Source organism: Nelumbo lutea, chromosome 4 (assembly GCF_056320005.1).
Source record: "Nelumbo lutea isolate HS-2025 chromosome 4, American lotus-T2T, whole genome shotgun sequence".
NCBI classification, from domain to species: Eukaryota; Viridiplantae; Streptophyta; class Magnoliopsida; order Proteales; family Nelumbonaceae; genus Nelumbo; species Nelumbo lutea.
Window position 1 is genome coordinate 18983754 of NC_142687.1, and position 19943 is coordinate 19003696.

Genomic DNA, 19943 nt, shown 5'->3' on the forward strand with positions numbered 1-19943 from the left:
TCATTATTAATGAATTAAATATTTTTGAAAGTTATTTTTCTAGAATTATTAATTGATATACGTGGAATTGGTTATTTAAAATATTATTTAGTTATTTAATAAATATCCTTGTTTAAATTTTATAATTTTAATTATTAATTGAATTTAATAATCTATAAAATTATAATTTATTCTATTATTACATAATTTCATTGCATAATTTCGCTATTTTAACTATTTAAAATATAGTTATGTTAAATGTTTATTATTTAAATATTTAAATAGTATATAAAATATTTAAAAATACTCATTATTTGAATTTAAAATATTCAGTTATTGAAATGTTAAAATAATTAAATATTTTTCTATGTAATTATTTAGCTACTTTAGTATTTCATTATTTAAGATATTTTGTTATTGAAATATTGAAATAATATTTTTTAATGTTAAATTTCTATTATTTTAATAACATTTAATTTGAATAATCTAAAAAATCATAACTTATATTGTTAGTACAAAATTTCGTGATGAATTTTGTAAAAATATAAAACTATTGATAAAATGAATATTATTAAACCTATTATAAATATTTTTTTTGTGTTTTTAATAAATACTTTAAATTTTATACTGTTATTACATAATTTCATTATTAATTTTATAAAAATATTAATTTAAATATTATTATATTTTTATTTTATTGCATAATTTCGTTATTTTAACTATTTAAAATATAGTTATGTTAAATATTTCGTTATTTAAATAATATATAAAATAATTAAAAATACTCATTATTTGAATTTAAGATATTTATTTATTGAAATATTTAAATAATTAAATATTTTTTTATGTAATTATTTAGCTATTTTTAGTATTTTATCATTTAAGATATTTAATTATTGAAATATTGAAATAATATTTTATTTTTTAATGTTAAATTTCTATTATTTGAATAAAATTTAATTTGAATAATATGGAAAATAATAATTTATATTGTTAGTACATAATTTCGTGATGAGTTTTGCAAAAATATAAAACTATTAATAATATGAATATTATTAAATCTATTATAATTGTTTTTGTGTTTTTAATAAATATTTTAAAGTTATTATATAATTTGTTCAAATATCTATATAATAGGAATTAGTGATAATTTAAACTTTCTTTAGATAGATATAGATAAAAAGTGGCAAAGAGGATAAATAGGAATTAGTGATAATTTGGAGAGAAATTCTCTAGTAAATTAGAAATAAGTAGGAATTAGAGATGATTTAGGAGAAAGTGAGGGAAATAATTTAGTATAACTTTTAGGAGAGGAGATTGTTGAATTGATTCTTTTAAAAATTGACATGGAGTAAAAAAATAGAAAATTCAGAAAAAAGGGGAAAATGGCAAGAAATTTAGGTTTTCTAGCATGAAATACTTATCGTTTGGCTATCTGGGACCTTGGTAGTAGGACAAGTACTTTTCTAGTCTGCAGATTAAGAAAACCTTTGTTTCGTTGAACATCATAATAGTAAGAGAGAGGCTTGAGCTTATCAAACCAATTGAAAAACTCGATAGTTTCTTTAATCTCGAGACACTTGAAGAATAGGAAAAAGCAATAAATCGGGATTTCCTTTCAAGGTTAATCTCATGAGTTGTACTCAGTCTGGACTGGGTACAACTCAACCAGTTTGGTCTCAAAGTAGAAGATAATGAACAATGTCTTCTTTTAAAATGCATTTATTACGTTTTCAACAGATAATTAACAGTGGATTAACGGTAGGGACCAACTTGACACTTTTTGAAAATTTAAATACTGTAGTAATACATTTGAAAGTTCAAGTACTAACTTGATACTACCCCCAAAGTTTAATGTACTAAAGTGGAATTTTCCATTTATATTTCTTGCCATCTATATAAAAACAAATTAGAATGGGTGATATACAAATATTTCCTTGTAAAATGGGTAAAAATAATTGCTTAGTATTTCATGTCGTAAAGGAAAAAAAGATTAATTTCAACCCTAAGATAATTTATATCAAGGAAATATTTAAATTATAGAAGCTTGTGCATCAGCATCAACATCATCATCAAAGCCTTGTTTCAACCATATCAACTCAGCTACATGAATCTCTTTTGTCACTCCAACCTGTTTAGTAAGGTTGGCAATTTTGACCCCAACCCACCCACCTTGAAACCCATCCATACCCTCTCATTCTATTGACGGGTCAATATGAGTTGAGTAACCCATTAGGGTCAGTGGAAAAGGGTCATTAAAAGTACCCATTAGGGTCAGGAATCAGGATGGTTGGGTCAAAGTTTGCTCTATCTATACTCGCCAAATCTCAAAAAATAACACTTAATGTGACTTGAACTCAATCCTCTTGGCATGTCCACATCTCATTACAAATCCAAACCACCATGTCACTTCATTTTTTTGATTAAAAAATAAAATATATTTTATTAACTTTCATATCCGCATGCAATTTTACATGAAAGCACTTTTACAAAAGCAAATTTATAAAATAATTTAATGAAAAATACTTTTATGAAAGTGGTTTTACAAAAGTACTTTTACACAAAAACACTTTTATAAAAACATTTTTACAAAAGCACTTTATGAAAGTACTTTTATGAAAACACTCTTATGAAAGCGTAAAAACACTTTTACGAAGAACTTTTACAAAAGTACTTTTACACAAGCACTTTTATAAAAGTAATTTTATGAAAGCATAAAAGCAATTTTACAAAAGTACTTTTACATGAAAGCACTTTTATAAAAGTACCTTTATGAAAGCATAAAGGCGCTTTTATAAAGTACTATTACGAAAGTACTTTTGTAAAATTACTTTATGAAATCACTTTTATAAAAGTTATGTTTTTTTTTTCATTTTTTATGATTTTTTTGCAAAAGTTCTGCAATTTTTGTAAATTTTCTGATATTTTTATGCATTTTTCGTAATTTTCTGATTGTTTATGTATTTTTTCTGATTTTTTTTTTGCAACTTTTGGGTATTTTTTTGCATTTTCTACAATTTTTTGCTATTTTCTGCATTTATTTACAATTTTTTCATTTTTAAGTATATGAGTTGACCTAACACGTTTTTGTTACGTGGTAGTCTTGAGAGTGATGATTCTCTCAAGAATATTTTTTTAGATATACAAGTTAACCCAACCCGCTTCTATCACATGGCAGTTTTAAGAGAGATGATTTTCTCAAAAATGTGTTTTTTTTTCGGGTATACAAGTAGGCCCAGCCCGGTTCTTTCACATGGCATCCGTAAGAGAGATTATTCTCTCAAAAATTATTATTTTTGGGTATATGGATTGCCCGACCCATTTCTGCCACGTAGCAATCATGAGAGATGTTACTCTTAAAAATGTGTTATTATAGGGTATATGGGTCGACCCAATCTGTTTTTGCCACATGACAACCTTGAGAGAGAGATAGAGAGATGTTTCTCTTAAAAACTATTATTTCGGGTATACAAGTCGTCCCAACCCATTTTTGTATTTATAGGTAAGGATAAGTGGGTCAATATGGGTGAGGGTGGTTAAGAGTCAATATGGATGGATCAAGTGGGTCAATATGGGTGGGTTATAACACTTTTAACAAGAATTGATGATGGGTCATAGTGGGTTGATGGGTCAATATGGGTGGATTGGTATTCTACCCAATGCACCCATTTGCCACCCCTAATGTCTAGTGCCACATCCATCATTAAATTACGGATTTCCTATTACTTCCACCCAAGTCATTTTCAACATGCCTTGAATTCTTCTAGCCCTTCCAATTTGTAATTGATCACTTTTCTAATAAGTGTTATACATGGATTTTTATGCATGTAAACAAACCTTCTCAATCTACTTTTTCTTGTTTTATCACTTGTTATGACTACTATTAGATTCCTTTGTATAATTTCATTTTTAACCAAGTCCTTTCTAATTTTACCACTTATCCCCTCCAAATATTTGCATTTGTATCAGTTTATAAGTAAACTTGTTCATGACCCGGGCTTGGTTTTGACTTTTGCCAAAATTCTAATGGACTAGCCTGAAGCCCATGAACAAGTCTACTCATAAGTACAATAAAGAAAGCAATCGAAAAGGCTATAAGCCAATGTTTTAAGAGCTGACTTAGAGGCCAAATTGTTTTTGTCTTCAAGTTACGAGTCACTAGTTTGACTGTCCAAGTTGAATGAATCAGATTGTGCCACATTAGCAACACAATACACACACACACACACACATATACATTATATATATATATATATATATATATATATATATATATATATATATATATATATATATATATATATATATATATGAATGAAGTGTGAAACTTTTTTTGGACTAAAAAATAGTTCAACTTTTGGGTTAGATATGTTAATATTTAATACCATAAATAAATAATAAAAATTAATAAAATATAAAAATACAAAAATGAAAAATATATATAAATTTTGCAAAAAAATATTTAGACATATGTATAATATCATGTACTTATCATATTAAACTAAAAGTAAGTATGACATATCACAATTATTTTTACACACAAAAATAAAAAATATATATATATAAAAAAATTGAACACATCTATAATTCTATATTTACACTACTATTAAAACTATGAATAATATTGTAGAACTTTCTTTTGACTAAAATCAAAGTTCTAAAAACAGACCTAGAAACTAAATTGCTTTGGCTTTTGGTTTTCAAGTCAATGGTTCAACCGTTCAATTTGAGCGGGTCAAACCGATAAGATGTAAAATATAATGCAACTTTTTATTTTGACCGTTAGATTAGGATTAGCTTAAAGTCCACCACATATATACATTATTATGAGAGGGGAGTGTGAGACTTTGAGAAGGAGGTGGATAGTTAAAGCTAAGAAGTGAAGAAGAAGAAGCATTGTCTAAGGTGGTTGTCATGTTCACCGGTTGTTGCAGAAACATTTTGCCTTGAGAAGAAAAAAGAAACGCCGCTAGAAGCTATCTCCATATTCATCATCACCACCACTACAACACCATTTTCCCTCTTCTTACATCTCTCTCGTCTCTCTAAATCTCTCTCAAATTCCAGATCGCTTGCTTTATTGGTGTATCTCAACTTTTAATATAACATTGATGTTTAGCCTCTCATCTCTTGCATTGATTTTTTGATTTCTTCATTGGATTTGCAATATTTTTTATGTTACAACTTAAAAAGAATCATAAAAATGAGAAAACTCAAATCAAAATGGAAAAACTAAAAACCCTAGCTAATTTTGACCATTGGGAATAACCAAACAAGATTATGACATGAAAATTTCTTTTTTCAATTTTTATTTTAAAATAAATAAAAAATTTGGAATTAGTTTAAAAGCAACTCGAGAACCGTTAGTCGGGTTGAACATTTTACCGGTTAAACCATCCAAGTTAGTAGTTCTCTAACCATTTCAACGATTTTTTTTTTTTTTGTAAAATAGCAATTTAGGGCCAAAATGGAATTAGTGACATGACCGATTCCCAAGTCAAACGATTCGACCATCCAGTTTGGTCTGGTTTTTAGAACATTAACTAAAATACTCATATTCGAATTTAGTCCCTATTTATTTGTAAGGTTTAATTTGTAAATTGAACTACTACTTTTTACCCTATTCAATTCCATCTATTTGAATCTTACATTCGATGATACTTGGATGAGGTGTTTATATATGTGTGTCTATGAAAGTACGTATAAACATGTATTTTATCAATAAATAATGTATAATTATGTTCTAAATGTAATATGTGTATTATTTTATATTTAATTTATGTTTTTTAATTTTGATTTATAAAAAATATTAAAAACTGTATTTTGAGGCAAAAAAAAAGGGATATTTTGGCAAAAATAGTGGGTACAACACTTTGGGATGCATAGATCTAGAAAAATTACCAAAAATGAAGAAAAAACCTCAATTGGAAATCATAGTGCAAAGTTATGGCCTCCCTAAGTTTGCATACACATTGAATGTGCAACTTATGATTCAATCACAGGGTCAAATGGGTCAATGTCCAACTGTCTGGGGCATATGATTTTTTACCAAGTTAATGATTTTTTATTGTCCTTAAAGTTTACTAAAACTAGATTCAGAATCTTAATTGAATGACTGTAACGGTTCAATTGGTTGGACCAATGGTACAATTTTCAACCATCCTCCAAATTTTACTAAAACTAAACCCAAAATCTTGATCAGTTAATGGTTCAAATGATTCAACCGGTCGAATCAATAATAATTTGAGAACACTACCATAAGTGAGCCCGGTCCAATGATCCCATCTCAACCCTAACCCAACCAAGTTACATCACTAAATCATCAAGTGTAATACTGATATTGGCTTAAGAGAATTAATCTTCATACTAGTGCCAGAAAAAAATAATTAGTTTGTATGGATTCCAAACGTCACTACATATGGATCAGAATTCAGAGACTGGGGGAGGAACTTTGTAGATGGTAACTGAGTCCGAACGACTCTTGCTAGACCTTAAAACGGTGATGTCATGCAGCCACCGACACAAAGAACTGTTACCATTCGTTTCCGACCTAAACATCATTATCGCATTATCCATTATTATTATTCCTAACTATAATATTATATTATTATTAATATAGTTGTTGACTTGTTTCAGTTACGTAATAAAACCTTGAATGACATTGTTGCTTTGTGATATTGATACTGAAAAATTAGGGTACGGGTTAAACCCTTGTTCTAGACTTCATGATAATGCATCAAAATTGACAGGGGTGGTTTTAACCATATACCAATACTTGTATATTATTATATTCATGAGAGATGAATGAGGAGCAGATTTTTTTATTCATTAGACTCGCAAAAGTGAGAATCGTTGGAAAGTCCAACCAATTATGAATGTGTATATATATAAATATTTTTTTTATTCAATGATTTGGACTAATACGTGTTGATATTTTGAACCTTGGATATATATATATATATATATATATATATATATATTAGTAGAGATTCTATGAGGCGGAAAATGTTTTCCCTGTCCTCACCAATAAGGATGAAAAATTTTTCCATCCCCATCCCCACGAGAAAAAATCATCCCCTGAAGAAGATCACTGTGAATAGGGAAAATTGTCATCTTTATTTCGGATTTACTATTTACAAAATGTTTCCACATTTTACCTATTCAGAAACACCACTAGAGTGTATTGGGAACATCTCGTTAAGAAATATCCCCAATGCGCAGCTGTTATATCTTGTGGGTAGGGATGTGAAAAATGTGCGATGCTTAGGGTGGTTTTAATCGACTCTAGAACTGTTAAAAACAAGACGTACAATGAACTACCAAACCCAATCAGGAGCAAACATCCATTGTATAGATAACACACTTTTACCTTACTCTAAATAACTATGTTAGACAATAGAGGGAAATGATTACGTGGCACTACTTTTTTTTATTATTATAAAACCATAAATTTTAGTTCATACATAGCACTCACTAGTCACTACCTTGCTGTTAGGCGTGTCAGGTTTTAACCACTTCAAATTTTAATTGCTAACCAATTCATTGATCATTTGATGTAGGAGTTGGGACACCAATCCTCTCCCATAATTCTTAATTGCTTGCTTTCAAAGATGATAGTGCTTGATGTAGAATCACTTCTGAATCTGATGGCCTGATGGGTAATGGGTGCACTACTTTAGTCACTTAATGATGTTAGAAAGTATAAGAAAAATCAACACATCAAACAGTTAACAAGCAATTTTGTGGAGTTATTAACCGTGAGTGGGTGCCCAATTCCCATTAGAAGAAGCGACAATCCACCAAACCACAACAGTCCAATACACTAATTTCAAACCGGAACCACCCACTGCCACTCATATTAGAAGCTCCGAGTTGGGATCAGCTACCAACAAACACACTATGCCAACAGCCATTACAGCCGTAGATTGACAACATTTCCGTTTTATTGGTAGAAGATCTCTGTCCAGAAGCGCCAGGCCCAGACGACTAAATTAGCCCTCCAACTCCAACTGCAGCAGCTCCGTGCATCCGTTCTTTGACTTGGCTTAGTAGAGGTTAACTGCACGTGATACAAGATGTTGGTGAGATTGTTTCCTGACCGCCCGATTGGTGGACTACCATCACCGGTATCATGTACACGAAATCGCAAGAAGCTCCATTCCTTTTCCTGCTTGATTAACTTTTGAGACCAATGATGCAACGTATCAATTGGACGGTCAGGATTCAACCGTCAACGGTCCGTTCGTTCAGAGAGAAGGCGGGGTGAGGGTGAGGCCCAACAGTGGTTCTGTTAACCTGATACCAATCAAGCGGTAGATAAAGCCACTTTTGGGTTGGCTCCATTTCAGCATTCTGCCACTTGGAGGATTTTTTTTTTTTAATAATTTCCGTGGAAGCTACGTATCACCCACTACCTCCAATTCCATTAAAGGATATAAAGATTGGTACAACAAGACTATCGGGAGTTTGAAATTTGGAGTAAACGAGAAGATGGATATCCACTCTCCAGAGACAGGAGTCGGGTGTGTGTTTGCATCGGCCATCAGCAAAAGAGACTGAGAACCAAGCGTATGGTGATCTTTCTATGAATAGTATTTCTTCTAACAACCAAACTGAGTTTTTCTCAGTCACAAGCATCTCTCATGACTTACCCCAAGCCCACAAACAAATCCATCGTTAAAAACCCAGATCCCACCCTTTTGCTCTTTCCTTTAGTTTAGCAGTTGGCCTATCTTTTCATCCACACACCAAATCCCTCTAAATTCTAAACTAACCACACCTAAACTAAAGAAAGAGAAGGACGACAGAGATTAATCCTTCTAAAGATTTCATTTTCCATCTTTGTTACACTTGCACAGCAGCTCCCTCTATACATGTGCTTTCGTATAGAAATCCACATATAAGCAGCTCACTTCTCATGGCCCTCCCACCATCAATCCCAATGGAGAGCAGCAGCAGCAAGATTGTCAGGAGATCAATCTTCACCTTTCTCAAACACTACCAGCACTTCACCTCCATTGCCGCACTCTTCGTATTTCCTGTCTCTGTTTCCGTTCTCCTCTCTCAAGTTGTCCTGCCTTCTTTCTCCCCTCCCCTCCAAATCATTCATGCTCGTCTTCAATCTCTTTTCCATGCTGCAGGGTTCCCACCTTCCTTGCCATTCTTCTCCCTACTCAGTCTCAAGCTCTCTCAGACCATTTCTTCCTCTATTCTTACCGTTCCTTTCACCCTCTCCTTCCTCCTGATTGGAAAAGCATGCGTTATCCAAATTCTTCATCACCCCAAACTGTCCCTTCCACCTTCTTTGTCGTATTTTGCATTCCTTTACAGTCGCCTCCTCCTCACCTACCTCTGCAACTCATTTGTTATCCTAGCTGCCAACGCTGCTGCTTTCTCTATCCTCTTCCTCACCTTTAATTCCTTCGATGCCTTTGGCTTCTCCTCTTCCAACTTCCTTCTCTTGCTCTCAGCAGCCGGGGCCGTCCTCTACTCTGTTGTACTTGCTAATACCCTTGTCATCTGCAACTTAGCTTTGATTGTAGCAGGTATGGAGAACTGCAGCGGGTATCTGCCCATCCTCGAAGCTTGTGTCCTGATTAAGGGCAGGGCTTCTAAAGCTCTTTCACTCGCTCTTCCCATCAATTTGGGTCTGGCAGCTATTGAAGCCTTGTTCCAGTACCGGGTGGTAAGAGGCCATCATCTTTATGATAGATACGGCCCCTCTGTGGCCTTGGAGGGTATCTTGATTGCTTACCTTTACTCCCTACTCGTTCTCCTTGACACCATTGTAAGCTGCATATTCTTCAAGAGCTCTAAGTCAGCCTCACAAATGCATTCGCAAGGTAGATACAATTACCAGATGGGGATTGCCGAGGAAAACAACAGCATTTTCACATACTCCAAGGCCCTGCTAGAAATTCCCTGAAACAGTCTTACGAGGGTCAGCTTTACATCTTGTTCTTACATTTACTTGGCTCTCTTAGCTATAGTTTTGAGGATCACATTCACATTAAAGCAGATAAAAAAATGGAAAACCTCGTAGGAATAGTTCTGGTTGCTCATGAAAAAAACCGAGCAGCTACCAAGTCATAAAGAAAATGGATCGGCTCAAAGAAGATGAGGCCATATTGTTCCATTTCTTTGTACTTTTTCAATATATACTAGTTACATACATTTTGGCATTCTCTCTTGTTTCTCTCACTCTGTCTTCGTATTCGACATGTATAAAACATCATTGTAAAGATTACTACAAGATCAATAAATATGAAACATTAAAGTAATTGAACAAGTTGTTCTAGCAAGATGAACTTTACAATAACCTCATTCAAATATCCAAAAAAAAAATCAAATATCCAAAATTACAGGTTAACCAATGTGGGAAATCTTCATTTTGAACAGAAAAGGTTGGAAAAATAGGTCATAACTGTGGCCCTTCATCCTGTCTTGATGGAAAGAACCACGAACAGGAAATCACTATGAAATTCAAGGAATATAAAGGCATGTTTTCACTGCAAAAAAACATACTCCATTCATTTAGTCCCTCTTCCATCTTCTCAGAGTGGACCTCAACCCCAAACTTACAGCTCCAAGGGAAAGGAGAAATGGGCCATCACTAAGTCCCATTGAGATCACAAATAAAAGAATATTCAACTTTTCACCTTGGACTCGGGGAGATCAGAAAAACACCAAACCCCATATCTATTCTAGTCAGTCATAGCTTTATATGGTTAGTTTGGCTTGACGAAGATGATGCCTTGGATTTAAGTGCCCTATCTTCAAGCGCAGAGCTGAAGAGTTCGCTCCAGTTTGTTGACCTATGAACTATTCTAGGAGGAACTTGGTCACTATCTTCCCCTCCGGATGCCTCATAACCATCGCTAGTAGACCTTGAGAGGGGTATGCCATTCTGAGAAGCAGTACCAGCAGTAGAAAGAGCTGTTAGACCTCTGCTCTCCTCTGCCCCTGATGAGACATGGAATGGGTGGAGATCAGGAGACTCTAGACTACTCTCAGGAGAAGAAGCAACCATCCCAGTTAATGCTGACATTGCTCGGCTTGTGCGAAAAGCACTGCGTGCTTCAAGTTGCAGAGGAGCCAAACTGGATGATGTTCCCACAATTAGGTCATTGTCGTTGCTATTGGCAGCCTTGGTTGATGTCTTAGCCAATGGTTCAAGTGGGAGGTCTACTGGGATTCGGACCCGCTTGTTACCTCGCCTCCGATTTTCAGTCCTTGGAACCATCCGACCACTGTTACTGCCAAAGCTGCTGTCTGTTTCTAGCCCTAATGGTGTCTGCCGCCTCACCACAGGCTGAAGGATTCTGGATTTCTTCCTTGCCTGTAGAGCAACTTTTGAGACTTCTTCAGCATTCATGCGTGCCAATGTCCAAGGACTGATTTTCACAGCTCCAGGGTTCTTTCTCCTGACTTGTTCCTCACCCACCATCCTCTTCCCCGACAAGCTAATAGGCATTCCAGTCTCTGGAGGAACCACATCAAACTGGAAGAAAAGCAGAAATTATAGACATGAAACAACCCAAAACCCCAAGGAAAAAAAAAAAGACCATTGTCCCCACAGATTTGCTGAAGCGTCCCAGAAAACAGAATAAAATAGAATGGTCTGATATTACCTGATCCTCAAGAAACAATCGTGGAGGAGTACACCATGCACCTCTGTGGAAGGTATTGAAGGAGCTTGCACTACTTAACCCAGTAAGGGAGCTTGCAGGTGACATCTGCGGACTCAGCTGACCTCCCACTCCTTGTTGATCCTGCTCTCTCAAAGCAATTATGTAATCATATGTGCTGATTCCCTGTCACACATAAAACATGTATTGAGCACATTATTGACTGCTTAAGTTTTATGGCAGGTACCTATGACCCAATAGTTGACATGGTCAGTCTGCAATCCTCCAAAATAGGACGTGCAAGATCAAACATGAAGAACTTGCAGGCTCTCTGCAAGTGGGCCTCATGTGCATCCTGCTATATCCCCACCCCTGACCTTACAGAAAAAAAAATATATATATATGGTGCATTTCCTTTTTCCCCTCTCTTTCCTTTTTTTTTGGGTTGGGAGGGAAGAACAAGAAGAGTTATTGCCCACCCAAGGAGGTGACCCAGAAAGAGTGCTGCCTCCTGTACTGCAAGGGATGAAGAATCATCCTTACACCATACCACTAGGATAACAGCATCAGTCAAAAACACAATATAAAGTATCAGGCAACTATTGGATTTACCTTTTTAATGAGGAGAACGTGAAAGAAGAAAAGCTGGGCAAGGGGTAGGGTTGCAATCATAGCCAAAATGGTACATGAAGCCTGTTAAATGCATATGATACAATTCATTAGTAATAGGACCAAAGTAAGGAATCGATACTTCATTTCCCAAACCAAGTTGAGCACAAAAAACATACCAATTTCAGAAAAGTCAAGCTATGACGCAGTTCTAAAGAGTCCAATTGATAAAAATAATGTTCAAGAAAAGCATTTACTTGAGTTCAATGAGAAAACAAAAGGATGAAATCCAAGTACTCACCACCACAACAACAAAGGGCACCAACGAGAAACTACTCCCCAGTTTGGAGGTGATCTCCACAGAGAACCGCTTCCTCTCAAGAAAACAGCAGATGATTACAAGGATTCCAATCGACCATTGTAGAATAAGCTGCAATCTCAAGCCCAAGGTGCACAAACCACGTATACACCTGTCAATAATCAAGAAAAATGAAAAGAGACATGAAAAGAAAAGGCTTACTCTTCAACTGAGGTGGTCATTGGTATGCCACGTGTTACTTCAGAACTTCAGGTGAGATGATTCCTCAAGGGAAAAAGATTGGAGGATGTCACATGTTACTTCAGGACTCCAGGTGAGATGATTAATAAGCAAAAAAGATTGTATAAGATGGGGAAATGGGCTAGGTAAGCTGAGAGAGGAACAAATCTCAAGGTTGTGGAGAGAGCAAGAAGTTTAGGCATTTAGGGTTTCATGATGGGAGCCAAAATATTCTGAATGTTTCAGGTCTGATACTGTTAAGCTTTTAAACAAAGTAAAATGAGGCAGGCTCGTGCTTACCAAGAAAAGGGCAGAAACCATTAGGGTGAAAAACTGACGGTAGTTCTTTTTCCCAACACAATTATTGAGCCACTACAAAAACAAAGAAAAAAAAAAAGACATTAGAGGTGTTGTCAAGAATCTATGAAATCTCACTAAACCAAGAGTTCATATACCCTGCAATGATGATCGAAGCGGTCAACACACTTATCACAAACTCTACAATGCTTGCTATACTTGCAAACCTGCACTACAAATCTACAGAATCAGAATAGCTCTCAAATGAACAAAATCATAAATTAAAACTCCAGTGCCAGACTTAGCAAAATCTATTCACTGGATGTGCAGGCTACTGGCTACCTACATTGGCATAATCCCTTTACCCCAGTGTTTTAAAAGCACAAGGTGCAAAAAAGGCACAAGGGTCAATTTGCACTCAAGGCACAGGGCAAGGCATGAACCTTTTTGAAGCGAGGTGAAAAAATAAAAATAAAAATAAAAATAAAAGTCAGAAAATTAAGAAAAAGAGCAAAAAATTCAAAATATATATATATATATTAATAAAAAATATAAACTTAAATTTTAAAATAGATGTTTAAAAAAGTAAAAAACCTATTATCTAAAATTAAAATACATAAACATAGCATGTAAAGCATATTCAAATGAGAATTTTAAAATAAAATTGAATGTATAAAACATTTTCAAGCATGTAAAAGCCACAATCTCTTTTTTTTTCTCAATTGCATTACTTCAAGTAGCTAATGTGATGTAAAACATATTACATTCATGATTCTACAAGCCGCCGTTGTGCCACACCCCTCAAGGCAAGCCCAAACAAGTCCATGTTAGGGTCTTAAGTTCTTAATTCTCACACAAAAAATAATGATTTTATAATTTTAATTGCTTTTTAAGAAGATATTTTATTAGGATGAATGAATGAACAACATTACCAAATAGGGAGTTCTCGGGGCTTCGGTGAGCGAGGGGCGTCGCATGGGAGTCCGGAGGCGGAGACCCCAACCCAGCCGCTAGGTTCAAAATAAAGCAAAAAAGCATCAAATTTTCAAAAGGCGCACACCTAGGTGCACCAGGTGTGCACCTTTTGAAAGGGCTGCACCTAGGACCTAGGCAAGGCACATACTAATGTGCCTCGCCTGTGTGTCTAGGCATGCCTTTTAAATCACTGTTTTACCCTTGACCATTCATTTGGTGTATTGAATTTGATGTTCTTCTAGCTAAGAACGGAGAAATATGAAAAGAAGGAATATTTAAAGTTGAAAAAAATGCATATATAAAAGATTTCAAGGAAGAGCTCTTGCAGTTGCATGAAACCTTTTATTCTGCTGGCCTTTTCATTCTTCTGCTTGTTTTAACTATGACTTGAAGCACTTGCAATCATAAACCGTCAAAAACTCTAATTCATACTCAACAAAAGACATTTACAATTAAGCGAGGCAAGCTAATACAAACTATGAAACTATACATTTATACAATTACAAATACTGTTCCAGCATTCTGCTCTATTGAGGACCAGATCTTCCATTAGATTGTGGGTCTTCAAAACTTCCTCATTAATCCAATTGACATCCATTTCCAGATTATCAATAAAGGAATAAGGCCAGAATTTAAACGGAAGAGTACAAACTATATTAACAGAATTCATGTAGCTGACCCCATAAAGTTGGGACAAAGCTTCGATGATGATCATGATGATGAGACAGACTATATTAACAGTTTACCATTATAGATTTACAGCACATGTACATGGGCAAATTGGGGGCAAAGCAGAGGATCTAGAGCAAGTGAAATGGCAATCTTCTTATTGTAACAGTCATGCAATGGATGGTAAATTTATCACTAATCATCCAATCCATAGAATAGAAGGGCTATGTAATCATGTTGGCTACGAATTAGGAGATCTACATATTGGCACCCATATATGTCGATCTAGTCCCCAGCATGCACACGAATCCTTATAAGCAATTCAGAAAGTGCCCAACACAGACATCAGATTTTCTTGTAGCAAAGAACACAATGCATGACTCCTAAATTAGAAAGGGTATACAAACATTATATGGTGGTAAATGCCTTTACATACCTCCACTTCACACAAACTGCAATAGAACATGCCATCCTCACTTGTTTGTAACTCGGAAGATTGTTCATGTGGACTCAAGCAGTTATACATGACCACACATGGACAAAACCCCAACAAATATATACAACAAGATGGACTGTGAGAGGATGTATTCTTTTCAATTTCACTAGTGGGGCCCACCTCAGTGGTGGCATCATTGTCCACCTTGCATTCATCCATGGGCTTATCTCCAACAATTGCAGCATTGACATCGTGTTTTGAGGAACTTGATTCCCCTCCTAATTTGGATTCCTTGGGCAGACAATGCATTCCATCAATGACAGTGTTAGCATACTTCTTGGACTTGAAGACTCCTGGATCTGCAGGATCTGCTGCTGCACACCAAATGTACAGGCCGAATACAAATGTAATCTGGCAAGATAAGTAACATGTTAGTCAGAATAAAGTGAGAACAAAGAACATGGTAGTTCAAAATGTATGCATCATTCACTAAGCTCAGCTAGTTAGTTAGATAAACAATTTAAAAGACTGCAACCTCAAAACTTTTTTTGTTAATCAATAACAAGAAAATTTATTAATATAAAAAACAGTACATCTGGAACTGATGAGATATCACTGGAGTACAGCCTATTTTCAAAATGAGCAAAAGAGTAAAAAATACAAGGGGAGAACAACAAAGATGATGCAACTACAACCTCAAAACTTGCAAAGCATCTAATAAAAGATGTGTTTTTAAATCACAAGAACATGCCTAATAGCATGCAACAACTTATTCAAATGACCATATCATTTACTAAGGACCATCTCAACAGGTTCAAGATCAGTTTGCACATTGCATAACTTCCAGAAATGAATTTTAAATAAGATTCTAAAAGTTTAACATGATATATGCAATTATGCATAGCGTACTTGTGCCTTGCTACTACCCAAGGAGATTGACAATGCAATCTAATATAATATCACAGAAGAATGCATATATGATGCATCAGTGAACAGGAAGAATGTCATCCTGTATTTTGTTCCTTCCCATTTCACATGTGGCATACAGGAGGCAAATGAAAATTGGCCAGCAAGAGATTTATATCATTGAACTGAAAAATCTGACACCAAAACGCCCTAATTTATGGGATTTTAAAGCTAAAGTGAACCTGATAAATCTGTCAAACACCTACAGAATATATAGTACAAAATACACCAAACAAATGGTCGTGCATACATGTCTAGTCAATTCAACTAGGTATTATCCCAACTACCTAAGGTCATCCATAAAATATTGCACTGCCTTACACTCAGTCTAAGGCCATATCCACCTGTCTCCCATACCTTTAGAGCCTTCAAGATACTCCAAAATGTCACATTCCTTTCCTTGCTGGTGCCAATGCATGGCCAAACCATCTTAGCTTACTTTTCCCCATCTTGTCACTCATTAGAGCTGCCCATAGATTTCAATTTGAGTTTATCCGTCATATTGCCCATTATCCATTACTCCATCTCAGCCAAGTTTTTTTTTTTATCAGCACTCCATCTCAGCCATGTTCGTTCCGTGGATGTTTTGTTTCTTGATTGCTGAACAGTCTCACCCATAGAGGTAGATCAGTTCTTACACCCATTTTATATAACCTCACCTGCAATGTTGTTGGTACCACAATACTGAAGAACTTGATACCCACTTCATCTGCCACACTCGTATTAAATAAACAAATAACACCCTGAATGCCCTTACAACTGTGGAGTACATTGGTTTTTGTATGTTCATATTACACGTTTAAATATAACCAGATTTTAGATCAAACCTGGTCATATATTTGTTGAAGAAATCCTAAAAGACATTTATCCATACTACAAGTGGTCCATGAAAATTTCTCTCATAGTAAACTGCTCTAAGAAACGCATGTACCATATTGCGCCCATGCAGTGTGAGGCAAAAGTTGGCCATGTTATGCAAAAATGGAACTTCCAAATTTCAGTACAATCCACCATCCAAGTGCCAGACCAACTAGTAAATGGGATATACCTCCACAGCACAGAATATTCAATATTACACCAAGTTGACAACACTAACTATCCAATAAACCGAATGTATCTTTTTAGGTCAACAACTCTTTATGGCTCCAAAAGAAAGCAAGTTATTTTGGTGGTTTGATCCAAATTATGCACTTTTTACATTGCAATCCAAGATATTGCCATCAAGAAAGAAAGTCAAATTGATGCTACAGCCACCTATTACATAATATTATGGTAAGGAGGGGATTGTGCATTAGCATTATGAACTCTACCTCCTTCCTAGTTACACACTATAAGATGCATTGGTTATTGAGTTCTGCATATACTAAAGATATTAAGTTAAAAACTAAAACTGGATGCACAGAGAAATCTTTGTTCAAATCCATTAAAAGCTCATAGGACCTTGACATAAATAAACATACAAAGAGTCGGTACCTCTACCGCTCTGCGTTGAAACTTAAAATAATTTTAAACGAAAGCTTCTCCGAGAAGGCAAGAAGACTTTCTTTTCCAAGCATCGTACATTTCCAGAGACAATCATGTAGTTCCGAAGACCAACAGGGAGGAGAGGAATACAAAGGACCCAAGATTCAGTGCTCACTTAGGAAATTATAATACCCCAGGCTTTGCCTAAAGCAGTGACAGAATGCATATTTGTCGATTAGTTTAAGTTCAAATCCATAAACTAGGACACAACATCAGACTCCCGAAGATAAAGAAAATGCAAGAGCACAAACGGCGCGTCTTCCAACACAAGGAAAGGTCACAAGTTCATGGAGAGATGAGAAGGTTCAAAGTGGAAAGTAAAACAGGAGTATGAAATAGAAAGAAAAGGAAAATAAAAAAAGAAACCTTCATGACGAAGGTCAGAAGGATCAAGCTCAACACAAGAATTAAAAACCAAGCAAACAAGAACACATCATGCAGATCTCAGCACTGTCGAAAGAATAAGATGATGAAGATGAAAATGGAAATGGAAATGATGATGAACATTATGAACAGTTATAAGGAAGATATAGAAGAAAGATTGAGAGATGACTTACAAGGGGAGTATAAAGCCCCATCACAACGTACTGAAACACCTTCCCTCCGACGAAAGGGGCGAAAAAGACATAAAAAGCAAAACCCAACGCTAGAAAAACAGCCACGGCGACCACCTGCAGAAACAGAAGTGAGCACAGAAACGAGAAACAAAGGCGAAAGTATCAATAAAAACTAAAAAGTACCTGAAGAGGATGGTAGGGAAGTTGCCATCCATGCTTCCTCATTTCTTCCTTGTGTTTGGCAGACAAAATTCCAATATGAAAGAATGGCTACAATTCCTGGTTTGAGAAACGATTGTATAAAAGAATGATTTGGGTTGCTCTTTTTTGTGTTTACAGCTTCTCAGGGAGTGATGAGGTTCACTGAAAAAACAACCCAGTAAGGTTGCATGTTTATTACCCACCGGTCTTATCGCTAGGAGAGGAGGGGAAGATGGTGGGAACAGGGGTCTATTAACTTGAGCCGAAGAAGGGAATGGCCAGTTGAGAAAGCTTGTTCAGATCACTTTATCATCTCCCAGGTCATGAAAGGAGAGATGTAAGGAATGCGGGTTTGGGTTTTTTTTCTTGCTCCTCGTGAGCCCTTCTTTAAACTGGCAAAGATCTGCATTGTTCTTCTAAATAAATGTACAGAGAGAGTCAGAGAGAGAGAGAGAGAGACTGAGGGGGAGAGAGAAAGAAAGGGGGAAAGGAAGAGGGAGCCCTGGTTTTTCCTTTTCTATCTCATAATTACCCTTACGACGCCCTTTTCGTTTCTATTTTTCCTTGTTTACTGTGTTTCCTTTTTCCAGTAGTCAAAACTCAAAACACATTGCCATTTGATTCTCTTCTTATAGCTTCTAAACAAAGACATTAAAGCTTATTAATTTCTCTTTCTTCATGTGTTATCCTTGAATCACTTATTAATCTGATGGATCAGTGATTGTTCCAAAAATTTTAAAATAAAATAACAAAGTAAATCTCTGTGTCTCACTCTTGGCCCAACAAGCGTACACATGGGAGCAGAGGTCTCAATTTTATAAAGTAAATAAATAACACACCACACCATTAGTTTGTACTTTATAATCCAAATTTGTTCTCTCTTTCCTTCTATTTTAGTTTTTGGTAAAGTGGCTATACCCTAATCAATGTCCTGTTGCAAAAGAAAGAGCACCATAATAAGTGGTTGTTCAATTAAAAAAACAACCCCACCCCATTACACGAATGATTTGAGGGATTGGTCACTCTTTTGCTTGAACATCTCATTCTTAATACTTTGATCCTCATATCTATCTTGATGTCATGAATCTGGTTCTAACCAGAAGACCCACTTGCACTGCAGCTAAAAATCCCCTGTGCTAGATCTCACAGAGGAGGTTGTTGAGCCTATAAGACAAGAATTTGGATCTAGTGGCCAAAACCATATGTGTTGGAATCCATTCCTTGTATGACCATTTGAAATGCGGATTGTTCCCAAGAGATGACAAACTCCCAAGTCATTGGTCTTAACCATTCCAAAGCCCAAAGGTTTCATAAGATGGCGAAAATTATAGGACCCAGTTTGGGAGAAAAAGGCAGCAATATTACATGATTAAAGGTGGCCTTGTCCCTTGCTTGGACAAACACCAAAGCCAGTGAAACTATTACATCTATGAGGTAGAACAAAATCATTTGTTAAATATCCTTTATGTTTAGTTCCTTTGACATTTTTGTTTATCAAGTGGAATAATTGGGTTCTCATAATAACATTTGGGTATGGATTAGATGGCGGGTTTCAAATTTTCATT

At 35.3% G+C, this 19943-nt stretch overlaps 2 protein-coding genes across 2 annotated transcripts; one reads left to right on the top strand and one right to left on the bottom strand.

Moving 5' to 3' along the window:
- Positions 1-8445: 8445 nt before the first annotated feature.
- LOC148854359 (uncharacterized) lies at positions 8446-10259 on the top strand. Its single transcript, XM_088985712.1, has one exon. It carries the CDS (start codon positions 8897-8899, stop codon positions 9902-9904), a length of 1008 nt encoding a protein of 335 aa, XP_088841838.1. The 5' UTR covers positions 8446-8896; the 3' UTR covers positions 9905-10259.
- Positions 10223-19004, bottom strand: LOC148854360 (putative protein S-acyltransferase 22). The gene is made up of 9 exons (XM_088985711.1): positions 18361-19004; positions 18178-18291; positions 15131-15541; positions 13209-13277; positions 13054-13125; positions 12517-12645; positions 12219-12299; positions 11610-11792; positions 10223-11479 (listed from the first exon to the last, which is right to left on the bottom strand). The coding sequence occupies exons 1-9, from the start codon at positions 18400-18402 to the stop codon at positions 10691-10693; spliced, it is 1890 nt and encodes a 629-aa protein (XP_088841837.1). The 5' UTR covers positions 18403-19004; the 3' UTR covers positions 10223-10690.
- Between the last annotated feature and the right edge of the window lie 939 nt (positions 19005-19943).

Bases quoted from the DNA above. Each gene is read 5' to 3' on its own strand.
- LOC148854359 (XM_088985712.1), top strand. From the start codon at position 8,897: ATGGCCCTCCCACCATCAATCCCAATGGAGAGCAGCAGCAGCAAGATT.
- LOC148854360 (XM_088985711.1), bottom strand. From the start codon at position 18,402: ATGAGGAAGCATGGATGGCAACTTCCCTACCATCCTCTTCAG. The intron at 12,300-12,516 runs GTGAGTACTTGG...TGCATTTAACAG, and splicing joins TGCCCTTTGTTGTTGTGGTG to GCTTCATGTACCATTTTGGC. The intron at 11,793-12,218 runs GTAAATCCAATA...TATGTGTGACAG, and splicing joins ACGTTCTCCTCATTAAAAAG to GGAATCAGCACATATGATTA.